At 39.2% G+C, this 18,203-nt stretch overlaps 1 protein-coding gene across 4 annotated transcripts in view; it reads right to left on the reverse strand.

The window, feature by feature from the left end:
• HSD17B12 (hydroxysteroid 17-beta dehydrogenase 12) overlaps positions 1-18,203 on the reverse strand; it is a 148,345-nt gene that overhangs the window by 30,887 nt on the left and 99,255 nt on the right. For all 4 annotated transcript variants that reach the window (XM_039536810.1, XM_039536809.1, XM_039536808.1 and 1 more), the window contains 3 exons: positions 17,995-18,059; positions 16,263-16,307; positions 3,851-3,885 (listed from right to left, as the gene is read on the reverse strand). In XM_039536810.1, coding sequence (XP_039392744.1) covers positions 3,851-3,885; positions 16,263-16,307; positions 17,995-18,059 — 145 coding nt within the window. The remainder of the gene's footprint in view (positions 1-3,850; positions 3,886-16,262; positions 16,308-17,994; positions 18,060-18,203) is intronic.

The raw sequence follows: 18,203 nt of genomic DNA on the forward strand, positions 1-18,203 counted from the left end.
CTTCCGAAGAGCCGTGCACGCACGGCGTGCACACCTAACTGGAATGCATAGGAGCAATCACTCGAAGAAGAATAAGAGGAGCTATGATAAAAGCACACAGAAAAGTTAATGGTATAGGGATAGGAGATCGGAACCTTGGATTCACCCTCTTGTAATACAAAAGCAAGTTGACATTTAATTAAAATGAAATATTGGAAATTCAAAACTGATGAAAGGAAATACTTTTTCACATGCACAGTTAGGCTGCGGAAGTAATTGCCACAAGAGTTCATTGAGGCCAAAAGCTTATCAGGATTCAAAAAAAGGATCAGACATTTATGTGGATAAACAAGAATAGTAAATATTTAAACTCAAACTAAAGCCTTGGAAAGGATATAAATATTTGAGCTTCAGGGCATAAGCCAGCCTCTATTGAGGGTCAGGAAGCAGCTTTCCATAGGGGCAGGTAATACCACAACCTACTGTAGATTTCTTCCTCTGAAGCAGATAGCACTGGCCATTGTCAGAGAAAGAATACTGGACTAGGTGAATTACTGGTCTGATCCAGTATGGAAATCCCTATGAAAAATTCCACAAGTCATAAATATAGCCTCCATGCAACAGACCGAGAACCCTATATATTACTATTTTGTTTAGTGCTGACAAAAGGCTTTAGTGCTGTGAAAGACAAAAATAAAAACTGATCCTGACCTGAAGAGCTCACAATTTAAACACCACAGAGGGCAGGGAATCCAGAGGTAGGGATAACAGTTTCCAATCACCCCATGATTATGGCTTTGTTTCTTTCAGGTATCACAGAAGAAACAGGTTTTTTAAGGAGGGATTTGAACAAGTAGAGGGTGTTGGTTTGGCAAACTTGACTGCGTAAATTAAACTTTTGATATGCCCCACTCCTCAACAGTTTGCTGAAGAAAGTTGATTAGCATTAATAAATAAAAAGGTGACTTGCCTAACACACCCTAACACCTCACCATCATTCTACCTTAAGCAGTACAGTGTAAGAGATGCTATATTTAGCTTTCCCACTGTTGCTATGGTAACCACCGCCTGCTCCAGCTGTACGCAAAGTGGAAAGAGCAAGCTTCCTCCATAATGTAATTATGCACTTGCTACTTCTATAGCAATATATACTATAGTTTGATATTTGTCTAGAAAAATAGTCAACTGATTTTTCTTGCTCATAAAGACATAAATCTTAATTTCTTGAGTAGTTCCACGAGGCTCCCATCTTTGCAAACAGCAGACTAAAGACTGGACATCTACAGCAGAACAGCTCATCTAAGTGTAATACAAAGTGCAGATTATAATTGTCATATTTAAAATATAAGCGTTAGGGGACCAGAAGATGAGCCAGAGCACAAAGCCTAAATGCCAGCATTTACAGAAAAGGTATTTTTCTAGTGCTGTACTTAACACAAATTAAGAGGGAAGACATACAAGGAGTGGTCAAATTCTCCTTACAGACACAAAGAATTAGAGATTATAAAGTCTGCTCTGCTATTCCTTCACCCCTGAGACATTACATGGGTATACATTGTACAAATGTGTGTGCACACAGACACACAAGTGCAGTACTACACGATACACCAAAGTGCATTACACTAAGTTTTATCTCCTTGAACAGGTTATGCCTAGTGATCATGGGATCTTCATTATAATGCACTTGGACAGATCAACCTGGCCCCCTTAACTTTGTCCAGGCCCATAAATCCAGAGGAGGAGTTTGTGTTTGGCCCACACAGAACAGTTAAACACAGCCATTCATACTCTTGGCCTGGTCAGCCACCAGATCTGTTGTGGCTATAGATTCTGAACAGTGTTAATAGCCTAATAATTTATACCATGGGTGCAGAGCGCTACAGAACTGGTTTTTGTACCCCATAAGGTCAAAAAAAAATAAAAAAAACTGAGCCAGCAAGAATGTAGAAGCTTTTGTCACCCATCTTTCCTTTCCATACTGAGAGCGCCATCCAGGATGCGCTAATCATTTAAAATGGCTCTATCTGACCAGGAGGGGGTGGGGGGGGGGGGCAGGAGAAGGAAGAGATGGGGGGAAGTTTTTCAGATTGGTGAACAATTCTTAGCACTAGTACGACTTTTGTCTTCAAAACGCTTTTTGAGTATTAAGTCTCACCCTCCTGTGAGGTAAGTATGTATCACCATTTTACAGATGGGACAACTGAGGCAGAAAGATGAAGTGACTTGCCCATGGCTAGTCAGAACTAGAACTCAGCATATATTAGTTCCCTGGTCTATATTCAGACTATGCCACTCAATATTTGTCAAGTTGTATGTAAGTGTATACTATGCTTAACAGAAAAGCAAAGTTGCTGCCCTGAGAAAGTGACAATCTAACTGAAACAAACAAAAAAAGATACAAGACAAAAATAGAAGACCGAACAGTGCTATACACCAGGTTTGAAAAGGAATGTAGGATAACTTTATGAAAGAGGTGCTTTTAAAAGGAGATATTTAAAGAAAAAGAAGCTGCTTAGTGGACAGAGTAGGAGGCCTCTTTAAAATGACAGGAGGTTTGAAGGCTGCCACAATGCTGGGTGTGTGGTGAATAGAGAAAAGGAACAATCAAAAGTGAAAACAAAGGGAAGAAGAACAGCTGAAGATCATCTCTGCCAGCCACATCCACGAAAATCTCCTAAACAGCGTTGTTTTATATATGGTCTACACCTTTTTCATTTATTACAATTTCTAATTTTGTTTAAAAGAATCCCAGTATATACCATGTTAAACGCCTCAGAAAAGCTGAGTGACTTCAGTAATGTCCATCTCTCTTCCTTTCATGGAAACAGTAGAGCTACTCAGAATATTTTTACTGCATTTGATTTTGAAGTCAGGCATATACTACTTATGGTCATGAGCAAAACTACATCTGCCAGCTTCATATAGGGCAGCAATGAGTCCTACACTTTGGTCAAGAAATAATTTTTGGCCTATGAATTAGGAGAACCCTCCACATGTGTGCTAAGAAAGTGAATCCCAGGGTATACAGACACAAAAGGTTAATTCTTTAAGCACTCGTCAATATTTTAGGTTTGTTTACATACCAACACCACCAGTCTGCATTACCTATGCAAATAGTACTGAATCATTGTATTTATTCCCCTCCCACTGCATTTATTTGGTGATGCCAAAAGCAGCATACTAATCATGATGGCTATCATGCCTGGTGCTATGCAATCTTCCACATAGCTCCACAACCCCTGGAAATCCAGGCATAGCTCTTGAACAAAACTGTGAAAATCATGGAACAATCAATATCAACTAGAAAACTGCTACTAGGCTGAGACTCTGTGGCTTTAGTTTTACCTGGGATCTAACCAGGAAGTCAATACATGACTCCAGCAGTGAAAGCCTGGTGTGCATTAACTGTTATTTTAAAGAATTGCCTCCAATTCTGATTTACTATATGATCACACACTTCCCTCAATATGCCTCCTACTGTATAATGAGAGCACACTCTCTGAATCCATTTTACTTACAATGACTCTGAGAAATAGCCTTAAGAAGGTTATTCCCAGGAACTTTAACCACCCCCTCAGAATAGCAGGTTGTTGAGTTAGTGCCGATGAGTCAGACGGGCTTTTTAATTCTGTTCTAAAAGAAATCACCACAACAGTGGAGAAGGGGGAAGAGGAAAAATAAAAAGGGAATCGAGTGGAAAAGGCTTCCACCGTCTGATGATTCATGCACCATCGGCGTGACTCACCCGGCAATACTCTACTGTTAAAACATGGAGGGTAGGCTGATTAGTCACAGTGATGAATTTTTCAAAGAAAGGATTCTCCCCTATAAATAATGATGACTTTGTCTGTATAGTGTTTGTGTGACTCACCTTTCCAGCATGCTGGGCAGCACCAATCGTGTCATCTGCAAAAAAAAGGAAAGAAAACATTCGTGATGGCTAGGACTGTAGATACAGAGTGAGGGAATCCTTCCCTCCCAGAGGCAGCTGCCTGCCCTCCGCCCAACCTCCACCCAAGTCACTCTAGGGAAACTGAAGACTATATTTTGCATAGGCAGTTTATATTATTCAGTGTAACTTGGCAGTGTCAAGAAGTTATGTGCAGTGAATCTGGTGAATTCATCGGCACTGGTAATATCAGTACAGTAGGAGAATCAATTTATCTCAGATATTTTCCACTTCTATAGCACTTTTCATCAGAGACTTTCAAAATGATTTGCAAACAATGTCACAAACAAATATCACCAGGATGTTGTGGGGCAGGTATGACCCCTGTTTTACAGATAGCCAAACAGGGGTAACCAAGCCAGTGGCAGGGCTAGGAACAGAAATCAATAGTTTCCAGTCCTTTATTCCATCCATCCATCCTTCCCTCCATCCTCCTCTTTGAATAGTGAAAAAAAATAGTGAAAAAATATTTTCATTTAGTTTTGAGGGGCAAAAGCACTAGCCAGAGTTAATGGTAGTGTACGCAGGTACTCTTCTAACTTTGGTAGGCAGCTCTTCCAATGCAGCTTGCTATTGAGCTGAATCCCACTTATTAAAGAACACATTCTCTTCTGACGAGACTATGCCATCTATGTAATAGAAAATAATTCCTACTAGAAACCAGATGGAGGTAAAGACGTTAATCAGATTTCACTCCTGACCCAGGCCAAGTATTGTTTGAACAAAGTCTTCTAGTATGAATGTGAGAATATTATATGCAATATATGTACACAGGCACAGAAGTTATAGTTTATTGTTCTAGTGATGAAGTCAGAGCAGTCCTAGTTTGCATGTGTGGTTTTTGTTTTTAAACTACAGCTCCTTTAACAACAGAATGAGAACATCAAGTTACATGTAGGAAATATTCAGGACCATTCAAGCAAAGAAAATTTTTCTTAACACAATTCAGCTGGAAATACAGCTTTTTCACACCATGTACACAACCTATATCCACATGAGGGCAGTAGTCATGCAAGCTTTTATAAGGTACAAACAGACTAAAGTCCAGACAAGCAAGATATATACGTGGTGCTTTAAAAGGACCAATTTCACAGAGCTGAAAACAATTATTAGCCAATTAAGATGGGAGGAAGAATTTAATCAAGAATAGGAATAATGATAATTGGGAATTGTTTAAGGCCACTTTACTAGATGCCCAAAAAGCCACAATTGCGGAAGAAGGCGGTATTGATTAAAAAGCCACCTGGTTTAGAGAGGAAGTTAAAGCAGCAATATATATATATATATATAACACAAATGGAAGGGAAAGGAAGTTGATAGTAATGAATATAAACCAGAAGCTAGGAACTGCAGAAAGTTGAAATGGGAAGCAATGGAACACAAGGAGAAATCTATGGCCAGCAGAGTTAAGGACAATAGGAAGGAATCCTAACAATGGTATTGGTCCATTACTAGATGGAAATGGTAGAATTGTCAATGTACAAAATGCAAGTGTTAAATAAATATTGCAGTCTGTATTTGAGGAAAAAGGATGACATTGTCATATCATATGATTACACTCTTTCCATTCCACTAATATGTCAGGAGCTAAACAGCAGCTATTAACAGGGAGGCATTTAAATCAGCAACTCCCAATAACCTACTTCCAAGAGTTTTATAAGAGCTGTCTGAGGAATGTGCTGGACCATTAATGTTGATTTTTAATAAAACTTGGAACACTGGGTAAGTTCCAGAATACTGGAAGAAAGCTAATGTTGTGCCAATATTTAAAAAGGATAAAGGGGATGATCTGGGTAATTATAGACTTGTAAGTCTGACATCAATACTGGGAAAAATAATGGTGCAGCTGATGAGGGACTCGATTAATAAAAAATAAAAGGAGAGTAATAAATTAATACCAATCAACATGGATTTATGGAAAATAGATCCTGTCAGACTAACTTGATTTATTTTTTTGATGACATTGCAAGATTGATTGAGAAGGTAATACTGTTGATGTAATATACTTAAACTTCTGTAAGGCATCTGACTTGGTACTGGACAACATTTTGATTAAAGAGCTAGAACAATACAGACACTCCCCAACTTATGCAAGTGTTCCATTCCAGAATGCCTTGTGCAACTCAAATTTTGCGTAAGTAAGGAACGTATACCCAACCATTATGCAAAAAAAACAAAAAACAAAAAAAAAACCAGCAAAAAAACCCAACCACTTTCTAGCTTACGGAACTTTTTCCGTAAGTGTAGATTTGCATAAGTCGGGTTTGCATAACCCGGGGAGCATCTGTATAAAATTAACCTGGTACACATTAAATGCTGACAGTTACATTTTAAAAGATAACTGTAAATGGGAAATCACATTTAATGGATGTGTTTCTAGTGAGGTCTTGCAGGGATAAGTTCTTGACCCTATGCTATTTAACTTTTTAACAATGACCTGGAAGAAAACAAAATCATCACTAATAAAGTTTGCAGAGGACATAAAAATTGGGGGAGTGGTAAATAACAAAGAGTACAGACCACTCATTCTGGATTGCTTGGTAAACTGGGCACAAGCAAAAACTACATGTTTTAATATTGCTAAATCTATATGTATTTAGGCTATGCTAACAGGATGGGGGACTCTATCTTGGGAAGCAGTGACTTTGAAAAAGACTTGAGGGTTGTAGTGGATAATCAGTTGAACATGAGTTCCAAGTGCGATGCTGTGGCCTAAAGGGCTAAGGCAATCCTTGGATGCATAAACAAGGGAATCTCAAGTAGGAGTAGACATGTTATTTTATCTCTGTACTTGGTGCTGGTGTGACCTCTGCTGAAATACTGAGTTCAGTTCTGGTATTCACAATTCAAGATGGATGTTGATAAATTTGAGTGTGTTCAGAGAAGAGCCACAAGAATTATTAAAGGATTAGAAAACAAGCCATATAGTGATAGACTCAAAGGACTCAATCTATTTAACTTAAAGAGAAGGTTAAGGGGTGACTTGATTACAGTCTAAGTACCTACGTGGGGAACAAATATTTAATAATGGGCTCTTCAATCTAACAGACTAAGGTAGAACACGACCTAGTGGCTGGAAGTTGAAGCTAGACGAATTCAGACCGGAAATAAGGAGCAAATTTTTAATCATGAGGGTAAAATAGTTTATCAAGGATGGTGGTGGATTCTCCATCACTGGCAATTTTAAAATCAAGATTGGAAGTTTTTCTCAAAGACACACGCTAGGAATTTTCAGTGAAATTCTCTGACCTGTGTTATACAGGAGGTCAGACCAGATGATGACAATGGATCCTCTGGCCTTGGAATCGATGAATAAGCTATCCCAATGCCCTGAGATAAGCTACCTCAACAATGACTTTGGTAGGCCATCATCTCCAAACACAAGATCCGACTCAATTTCCAAACTATCTCAGAAATCCCCCTTAAAGCCTAGAGTGCTAATTTTAGAAAAAACATCAAGGTCTGGACAGATTTTTGTCTCTATGTACTTTTTGGCAAGGATTGGCTCTGATTAGGGAAGATTGGTATGAGGGTCTGTTTATTTCCAATTGTAATAGGAGGTGGAAAAATATATGGTTATGCTATCCAAATATTTTGCAAAATTATTTAAAAAACAGTTCTATAATTATAATTCATGCTTTTAATCAAGGACTTTTCCTTGGTTCTTATACACAGACATCCCTAACTTTTATATTATTGAACAACAGTCCTACTGAAAAGTTTTAAGGAAAACAAGCACCAGACTGTACTTCAAGAGCTAGTGACCAGCCTTTTAAAAAAAATTTAACTAAGTTTAACTTATAAATGAATAACTCTTGGCCAAAATACCATATATAATGCATTTTAGTAATTAGAGCTAGAAAAGATGTTAGGTCAGTGTTTCTGCCTGTGCCAAGTTCAAGATACCATCCCCAATAGTATCAGTTCAATATCTGATCAGTCATTTATGCCAACACTTAGAAATAGCAACTGCCAATGATCTTCATGCCCCTTACATTGTATAGCATTCTTGTGTTCCAGCAAGATTTCTGGAGGGGTAATATAAAAAGGCCCCAAAACAATGCTTCCCACTGAACCCAATTTATCTTGATAGTTTTACAAGAATGACTTTTGCAGGGTGGCAGTGGTGAATCTGTGTAGATAAATTGTAAAAGTGTAGAATAACTCCATTTCAAGACACCTTTGTACTTCTATAACAATTTTTAAAACAACTTCATATCTTAATATTAATTCTGAAGCATTATTTGTATTATTGTAGCACCTGAGAGCACCAGCCATGGACCAGGACCCAATTTTGCTAGACCTTGTCTAACTTATGCTTCTGGGCCACGTAACTACCACCATTCAGGGAAGTGGTGTTGTTACATCAATGGAAAAAACCCTTTTGTCAGAGCAGGTTATGTCTACATTACTGGGTTATGCATGCATAGCTATCCCTAGACATACCTCCAGGCCAGTGCTTCTCAAACTTTTGTACTGGTGACCCCTTTCACATAGCAATCCTCTGCGTCTGACCCCCCTTATAAATTAAAAACACTTTTTTATATATTTAACACCATTATAAATGCTGGAGGCAAAGCGGGGTTTGGGGTGGAGGCTGACAGCTCGCCACCCCCCACATAATAATCTCGTGACCCCCTGAGTGGTCCTGACCCTTAGTTTAAGAACCCCTGCTCTGAGCGCTGTACAAACACAGAGCTAAAAGATAAACTCTGACCCAGAGCACATACAATCTTACCACTTCATTAGCTCTCACACACTCTTATGGTGAGTTTCTGGTTTGTCGAGAGATTGTTCCTCAACCATACCATCTATGATTGCTACTCTGAAAGGCCTCTGTGGCATAAGGTACCAGTTACATTGTCACTTGGTGCTGGCTTAGAAAGACCATGCAAGATGCTTTTTGCTTGGTACATATGCATTGTTCCGTTGCATTCAAACATTGATCATGGTACCATGGAGAACTCATATTTTCCCCCAAAGTCTCTCACAGATCAATATCATGCAGAGATCTGGACAACGACCAGGAGACACACAAACAATGATCTGCCTGCAGTTAGCTCTGTAACAGCACCTGCCACCATGACTGACCTTTTTCTTTTGCATTTGAGAACAGCTTTAGTCTGTTCTTCTTGATTGGAGCCCATAGATGGATGGTGTCTTGGATAATTCTTTGGGGTTTGAAGGCTTTATACGAGTCATGACCCAAAGTATCCATTTGACTGACATCTTTAGCTATCTCATCACTGAAGACTGCTTTCATCATAATATTAATGAGCTCTGGTCCATCATACATGAATGGATTGTCAGTGCAAGTAAACTCATTCTCTACCTTTAAATTTGCCCCTACTTGGCATTTATCAGCACCTAACAAATCTAGCTAATGCTTGGTTATTTCTGGGGAAGTCATCCCAGCCATGATTATTTCATTCAAAATTCAATGGACTTCTGGGGTTGTCAGGAAAACCCAGGAAAGAGCACTTGGATGTTGTGTTATGCCCACCCAACCTCCCTCCCCAACGACTTTCATTGCTCTGTTTTCGAGTTCTAGATCTTTGTCTAAATCAAATGCACAGCAGAGACTTGTGACCTTTCAAAACCCAATTTCCTTTTTGAAATTTCTCCCATATGTCAGAGGTCAGACTTTCCTACGCCTCTTATTTCAGCGAGGTACCAGACAGTTGTTGCAGAATAGTTCATGAAATACTTTTTTGCTTTAGATTTAACCAAGTCTTCCAATGCAGCAAGGTGCAAATTCCAATTTGCAGTCCTGAAAAACTGAATAAAGAGCAAAGACTCTACCATCTTCATGTATCACTGCACCATCCCAAAAGTTGGCTTTGTCACTGATTCAACCTCATCAAATTATTTGATCCATTCTGTGATATTCATAGAAGCATAGAAGATTAGGGTTGGAAGATACCTCAGGAGGTCATCTAGTCCAACCCTCTGCTCAAAGCAGGACCAAACCCAACTAAATCATCCCAGCCAGGGCTTTGTTGAGCCGGGCCTTAACCTCTATGGATGGAGATTCCACTACCTCCCTAAGTAATCCATTCCAGGGCTTCACCACCCTCCTAGTGAAACAGTTTTTCCTAATATCCAACCTAGACATCCCCCACTTCAACTTGAGACCATTGCTTCTTGTTCTGTCATCTGCCACCACTGAACAGCCTAGCTCCATTCTCTTTGGAACCTCTTGGAAACCCCCCTTCAGGTAGTTGAAGGCTGCTATCAAATTCTCCCTCATGCTTCTCTTCTGCAGATTAAATAAGCTGAGTTCCCTCAGCCTCGCCTCATAAATCATGTTCCCCAGACCCTTAATCATTTTCATTGCCCTCTGCTAGATCCCTCCAATTTGTCCACATCCTTTATGTAGTGGGAGCCCCAAACTAGATGCAATACTCCAGATGTGACCACAGCATGCCAAATAGAAGAGAATAATCACTTCCCTTGATCTGCTGGCAAAGCCTCTACTAATGCAAATTGAAGGATACTAATGCAGCCCAATATGCCATTTGCCTTCTTGGCAACAAGGGCACACTGTTAACTCATATCCAGCTTCTTGTCCACTGCAATCCCCAGGTCCTTTTCTGCAGAACTGCCGCTTATCCAGTTGGTCTCCAGCCTGTAGCAGTGCATGGGATTCTTCCGTCTTAAGTGCAGGACTCTGCACGTGTCCTTGTTGAACCTCAGACTTCTTTTGGCCCAATCCTTCAATTTGTCTAGGTCAGTCTGGATCCTACCCTCCAGCATATCTACCTCTCCTGCCAGCTTAGTGTCATCCGCGAACTTACTGAGGGTACAAACCATCCCATCATCCAGATCATTAATGACAATGTTGAACAAAACCAGCCCCAGGACCGACCCTTGGGACACTCCGCTTGATACCGGCTGCCAACTAGACATCAAGCCATTGATCCCTACCCATTGAGCCCGACAAGCTAGCCAGCTTTCTACCCACCTTATCATTCATCCAATCTATACTTCTTTAACTTGCTGGCAAGAATACTGTGGGAGACCGTATCAAAAGCTTTGCTAAAGTCAAGGTATATCATGCCACCGCTTTTCCCATATCCACAGAGCCAGTTATCTCATCATAGAAGGCAATCAAGATTGGTCAGGCATAACTTGCCCTTGGTGAATCCATGTTGACTGTTCCTGATCATCTTCCTCTCCTCCAAGTGCTTCAAAATGGATTCCTTGAGGACCCACTCCATGATTTTTCCAGGGACTGAGGTGAGGCTGACCGGTCTGTAGTTCCCCCGATTTTCCTTCTTTAAATACGGGCACTATATTTGCCTTTTTCCAATCGTCTGGGACCTCCCCTGATCGCCACGAGTTTTCAAAGATAATGGCCAGTGGCTCTGCAATCACATCAGCCAACTCCCTCCAATTCATTGCATCTGGCCCCATGGACTTGTGCATGTCCAGCTTTCCTTATTGCAGCTCTCCATTGTGTGCAAGATGTCACTGAGAGTGGAATGCACACTGGGCGTGTGGAACTGGTCTTGCAAGTCCTGCGTTTTCTGGGAAATGTCTTCAAACGTATCAGTATGCTTTTCAAAGACAACATGTAATTACATTACATAATGTATGTTATGGATTCTAGTAATTTAATGCTGGATGTTAATGTCTTAACCATTCCTCATGACAACTCTTTGGACATAATAAACAAAGCTGATTATCGGTACCACTGAACTGCTTCCTTTTTGCCGATTATGGCAAATAACTTGAAGCATTCCTTCCATTTATAATAATCTGTAACAGTAAAAAAAAAATTAAGAAAATTAATCTTCTTCTGAGCATTAACTGATAACAGTAGTCTGTCAAGAGTCACAATCTAACCTTATGAGGCCTGCATGTTTGATATGCCTGTGTTAAAGTATAATTAAACAAAGCTGATTTTTAAAAATTTTCTTATATCGGGGTAGAGGTGTATGTAGATATATAACGTGACCCGATATAACACGAATTTGGATATAACGCAGTAAAGCAGTGCTCCGGAAGGGTGGGGCTGCGCACTCTGGTGGATCAAAGCAAGTTCGATATAACGCGGTTTCACCTATAACATGGTAAGATCTTTTGGCTCCTGAGGACAGTGTTATATCGAGGTAGAGGTGTGATTGTTCAAGAGTTGTCATGTTTGGTACCTTGTGTTCATAAAAGAAAAGGTTTTGAATGATAACCAACTTGACCCTTTCTGACAACACTGTATTATCAAAATTTCCACCAACTGGAGGACTTGGAACTGGAAGCTAGGGTATAGGGGAGGGATAGGAGGTGGGGGGAGTGAGTCCCCTTTGCCATGCCACCCAGGGGCACACCACTGAAATTATGATTCTGTAGATTTTTATGAATCAAATTACACCTCCCTTACACATTCCCAAACTGTTACTGTCCATACACAATCCATACCACAGACTGTAGTATGTAAACTCATCCATGGACCAGCGCCAGTCCCTAAGATCTCCCTGACACAGTTTAGGAAGGCAGCAAGCCAGTCCTGGGTATCAAAAAGGTTGAAAAACACTGGGACAGTGTCTATGCCCCTTCAACATGTGGACAATTCCCTTTAAAATGGAATGGAAATTATATCTATGCTTCACAAGAATTAACTTTTACAAGCAATTCAGTGAAATGTGTCTAAAATGAAAGCCTTTTAAATGTGGAGTTTTATATGAAAAAATCCTTTGATAATTCTCCTACTCCAGGTTGGACAAAACTGTCACCAATTCAAGTATAAGGGAAGGTCTGTGACACAGAGACAGTGCATATGAAGGCAGACACTATGACTGAAACACATCATGTTTCAAGCTTCTTCCATCCAATTTATTTGTCTTTTGAGCAGAACTTGTTTCTAGGATCTAGCAGGACAAAAGTTTCCCCATTCAAGAACTCAAGCTTTTTGAGGGCGAGCTGAAAGTGGAAAGATCCCAGACTGAACTGAGAAAGATGTTTTGATCCGATGTGATCAGATGTAACGAGATTGCTCAATTGATGAGATACACTGTTCAACTCTCAAAAAAATCAGTAGGACTCATATTTGTCAATACCCCTCAGAGCTATCAGAAGTCATGGAACTACAGAGTCTCCTAATTTTGGACAGAATATATCTGAAGCTGGAAGAAGGTCTTAAATGTTTGCTTCAACACTGACAGAAAACATCTCTCTGCTATTGTTACCCTTCTCTCCTGGTCTGTTTCCTGTGTTTAAAGTTCCAATAGAAAAATTCTATTAAAAATGGCTATCTCCTGCAATGTATTTACTCTCCCCCTTTTTGGTGTTTACAACTTTAAATATTTGTTTACTTACAAATATCAGTAATAAATTATGTCATACATTAATAATCCTAGCCAAAATATTACATATGTAGCTCTTGAACTTTCTTCGTACGTTAATTGCTCTGGCATCTGATCTTTTTGTTGCTCTCCTCTGGATTACATTCAATTTATCAGCATCTTTCTGGTAACATGGTGCACCCAACCAAACGCAATTTCCTAAATGTGGTCCCACCAGAGCCAAAGAAGGACCATTGCCTCTTCTCTGTAACATAATATTTTACTTACACACACACACACACACACACACAAAAGCATGCAGTCTTTGGCTGCCCTGGGCTATTTTAAACATGAATTTACAACATGATGGGGATGTCATTCTTGTTCCACAGGTTTCTCACTCTGGTTTCTAGACCTGCTGAAAATGTTAACTCCTCCCATCAGCATCTGACCCTTCTAGTATCTATTAGCTCAGGAGAATGGCAAGATCTGACATCCCATCTGTATTTTGGATTATTGTCTGCCTATGTGTCTATTCCCTCTAATTCTGTTTTATATCATTTTCCTGTCCTAACTTTTATTCAGAATTTCTAATATAATCTGCTCTCTTTCTGCTCTTCACTAAGGTGTTACGAGTGTACTCTTAATGCCAACAGACACCTTCCTCCCAGCTTGACACACTGATACCTACCGGGTATATATTTTTAAATATTACAGTAAAATTTTAAGTGAGCTACGTGCTTTCCAAACAAAGCAAGATATCATCCTTGCCCCAGAGGGAATATTATCTGTTTTCTTTCCACCATTGATTTTTAAGATTGTATATGCATGGAGACGCAGAGTTGGACTGGAAGAGAGGAACAGCTAATTTCTCATCCTAGATCTGAACTGACTCCTTTTGTGGCATTGACCAGCCCAACTCAGTCTCATTGCTAAAATGGGTATAATTAACTCCCTGAACACTCCTTTATATAAATTGATGTTATAATGATGGAAAGAACTACTGAAGTGCTAAGTATTATTTCCAGCTGACGGCCCTAAGACCCATCAAGTTAAAGCTAACTGGTACCCCACACACATTAATGCAAGGGAAAATGTAAAGACTACTTTAGTGTGAGCTTTATACCATTCTCTTCTTAATACAGACATAGGGTATGTCGAGGGAAGCCAAGAACTAGTCTTTACTATTCATAGTAATAGAATTTACCTCTTACATAGCACTTATCTATACATCTCAAGGCACTTTACAAAAGGAGGGATAAGTGTCATCCTCATTTTATAGGCCAGGAAAGTGAAGTTTAAAAAGGTAAAATGATTTATCTGATGTCTTGCACCAGGTCAGAGGCAGGGCTTTAGGGAAAGAGAAAAATATTAATTACAGCAACTGCAGAGAACGGCTGCTAAAATATAGGAAAATCTGAACTGTTGAACAAACTAGAGCAGTCCCCAAGTCTTCAATCGCTGAATAGCGGGCTCCCTCTTCTGGTATAGCGAGGATGTCACACATCAGGAGAAACTGAAGTCCCCCTGTCCCTTACCCCTGCTATATTTTAGCTCTAGCTGAGAGGTCCCTGGATACTTTACACAAAGTTTTACATGCATGTGTTGTAGGCATTAATTCTGTATATTAGCTCAGCTGAGTGACCTTTGTTGAAAATCTTTCCTAAATAAAGCTGTCGATCAGAATCTGGCTTCTCACAAATAGAAATCTTGCAGGAGAGCAACAAGTCACTGTGGGCCATGATCCAGCCCATCTGACAGAAGAATGGTGGTGCGTGCTGGGGACAAAGATGTGCAAAACTGCAGGTACAATACCAGTCAGGCTAGGGGGAAAAGGCAGTTGCTGGAGTAACTACAACTATGGTAAATTAAGCAACTTCTAGCTTTGGAACAAGTAGCACACTGAAGCGTTGTAGAGAAGGGAATTCTTACAGAAGTATTGTTTTGTTCTTTTCTAGCTTCCGTATCTTTTTGGATAGAAATCAGACAACTTCAGACTAAACCCCTTGGCAGCATGCTAGATGAATTTCAATGTGTTAAAAGAACCAAAACTCTCATTTAAATGGGTAAATCCTATCCATGCAGCCACAACTCAAACTAAATTCACCCGATGTTTTGGTTTCAACAGGAGACAAAGTTAACCCTTAGCTGTCAGAAGAGCTGCAAGTTTTCCTCCATCCTATATGCATAAAAGCAAAATTGGATCTTAGTGGTGAGTAGCAACATATTTCTTCCACCATGCTTCCTCAACTTACCAACATGTATTTCCTAAGCAATAGAGAAGCTGGTGGTATCTCCATCTCCTATTAAAAGTCTGATATATTTAGCATACCCTGGGTAAAGAAAAAAGTCACATCCTCTTCCCTTACTCACTGTCCCACACCACAGACTTGGTTTTAACAAACAAGAAAACATTTATGCTCTTGCACTTAAGGCTGAAATCAGATTGATTTCCTCCAAATTTAAAAAAAAGTAACAGAACTATCAAAAAATTTCAAGATACTATTGAAGGGGAGAGAAATAATTTCAAAAATGGCATTCCAAAAGTTAACAGACTCCTTGTACAATAATCCATAACAGCAAGTAGTTTCCTACTTGTTTATTTCACACAGTGAATACAATATTTAACTGTTGTGCCGTAAGTGCACATGGAACCTTATAAAAAAAAATGAAGGACTTCTCTGTCCAGAGAAGATTACAGTCTAGGACAGCAAGGGATGAGAGATAAGTGAAAGGACATGAGAAAGACAGGATTATGAATGTGAAAGATCATGAGGCTGTGTTTTAAGTACACATCTTACTCTTTTATAGCGACATTTGTGTATCATTTATATTAAGTTGTCTTCTATGCAACATAATTGGAAGACAGTCTGGTGAGCAGGTAGGAGAGCACAAACTAAACGTAGCAATTCTTGAGAGATTAAAAGGAGGAGAGAAACTGCATAGCTCAAAGGAAGTGAAAGCAATTTACTGGTAGCAGGTGAATCAACGTTGTTTATTGTTTTAGAATAGTTAAGAGTTTTAAGTGCAAATATAAGTAAGAGGGCACTTACCTTGCAAACAGACATGATGTTAATGTTTATCATTTTATTGATTGTCTGCAGGAAAAAAAGCAGATTTATAGAAAAAATTATTTTGATAAATATTAACACACTGTCCAGGGCTCTAAGTGTCATAATTTAAAAAAAGCCACATGCACTACAGCAAAAACTCTGTCTCAAGCAGGAAATCTAGCAACCTCCCTACCCCTTATCTCTGTCAGAATCAGGTGTACACCCAGATTGACCAGGGTCTTGGCTGTCAGTCACTTAGATATTGAAAGAGATCTCACCACAAACATGCAGGCAGTATATTTAGTTGTATACAGTAAGTCTGCTTAATTACCTATGTAATGTAGAGTGAGCACCTGATTTAAATTAAAAAGGTAAGTGGGATAATTTGGCATTCTGGATTGTGAACTAACATTTATCCTCATTTCAGATTATGTGCTCTGAAGACTACTTTCCTGTGGTCAATACCTATTCACACCTGCTTCAATAGAAGAGGATGCAGAGAGGCAGTAATAGGGTAGGAAAAATTATGGTTAAGAAAATCTGCAATTGCTTCCCGTGTTAAAGAAACAACTGGATTATTTTTCCCTGTTTATGAATTCTATTAATGTGAACCATATATATATATATATCACGGTTGTGACACACTTCCTTATACACCTCTACCTCGATATAACGCTGTCCTTGGGAGCCAAAAAATCTTACAGCGTTATAGGTGAAACTGTGTTATATTTGAACTTGCTTTGATCCACCGGAGTGCGCAGTCCCCCCCCCGGAGCACTGCTTTACCGCGTTATATCCAAATTCGTGTTATATCAGGTGGCGTTATATCGAGGTAGCGGTGTACTATCACATACTTGTACACTTGCCAGTTGTGTAAGTTCTGGCTTCCTGGACACGCTGACCACTGAACAACATTAAATCACGATTGCTTTTAATATATTACAGACTTTTAAATGGCTATCATTTGCCTATATATTGCTTAGTCTTTTAATTCACTTACTGACAAGTTTTTTAGTCATTAGATGAAGATACAACACTTTCAACGAACTGAAGATTTTCAAGCTTATTTAACCGTGAACCCAAAAGAATGAATATGTCCATTAACTTGTTTGAGTTATCAGACTAGGAGAATGGAACACAGAATGGACAAATTTTGAAGCATGAAATTTTGCATTTCAGTTTTGTTTACCAAGTTCAAATTTAGTACTCACTGAAGTATGAACCCTGGCAATTTGAAAAACAGTATTTAAAGCTCTTATAAAAACTCATGTCCACACAAGTGTAACATCTGCAAATATTCTGTATTTTTTCACCTGGATCACTCACTTTTACTGCCTTCACTCACTTTTTTAAAAACCAAGTAAAAGAGTGCAAAAAAGAGTAACATTCAGTTGAGATTATACCCAATAGCCATGAAATTCAGATATGGATCCCATAGCAACTGTAGCTCAGTTACATTTTTTACATGTAATTGCAAATGGATAAGTGCAATTTTTTTGTTCTGGAAGAACAAAAAATATGCAAGTATCTAAAAAAGGCTAAGCTTCTATCATCTCTTTGAATTTCCCAATCTTTTGTGCGTAAGCCTGTTAGCCTTGAAGTTGTATTTCTTATAACTACATCCAGGCTACCCCATTTAACAAGCATTCCATTCTGCACAGAAATCTAATACAAGTTTACTATTAAGGTAAGAAAACTGCAGAAGAGTTAAGTTAAACATAGCCACACTTACATTATCCAGGTCTGGAACATCAAGAAAATATTCAGGGTAATTGTATGAAATTCCCACATTGTTGACTGAAACAAAAATCAACAAGTTTTACTTGTTTCTGCTGATTGTCATTCCAATTCTGAAGCTTTGATGACTTGCAATAAGCAGTCTCATTTCAAAGTTAACAATGCCACATTCAGATGTTTTATAACTGTGTGTCCTTTATGCCC

Source organism: Mauremys reevesii, linkage group 4 (assembly GCF_016161935.1).
Source record: "Mauremys reevesii isolate NIE-2019 linkage group 4, ASM1616193v1, whole genome shotgun sequence".
NCBI classification, from domain to species: Eukaryota; Metazoa; Chordata; order Testudines; family Geoemydidae; genus Mauremys; species Mauremys reevesii.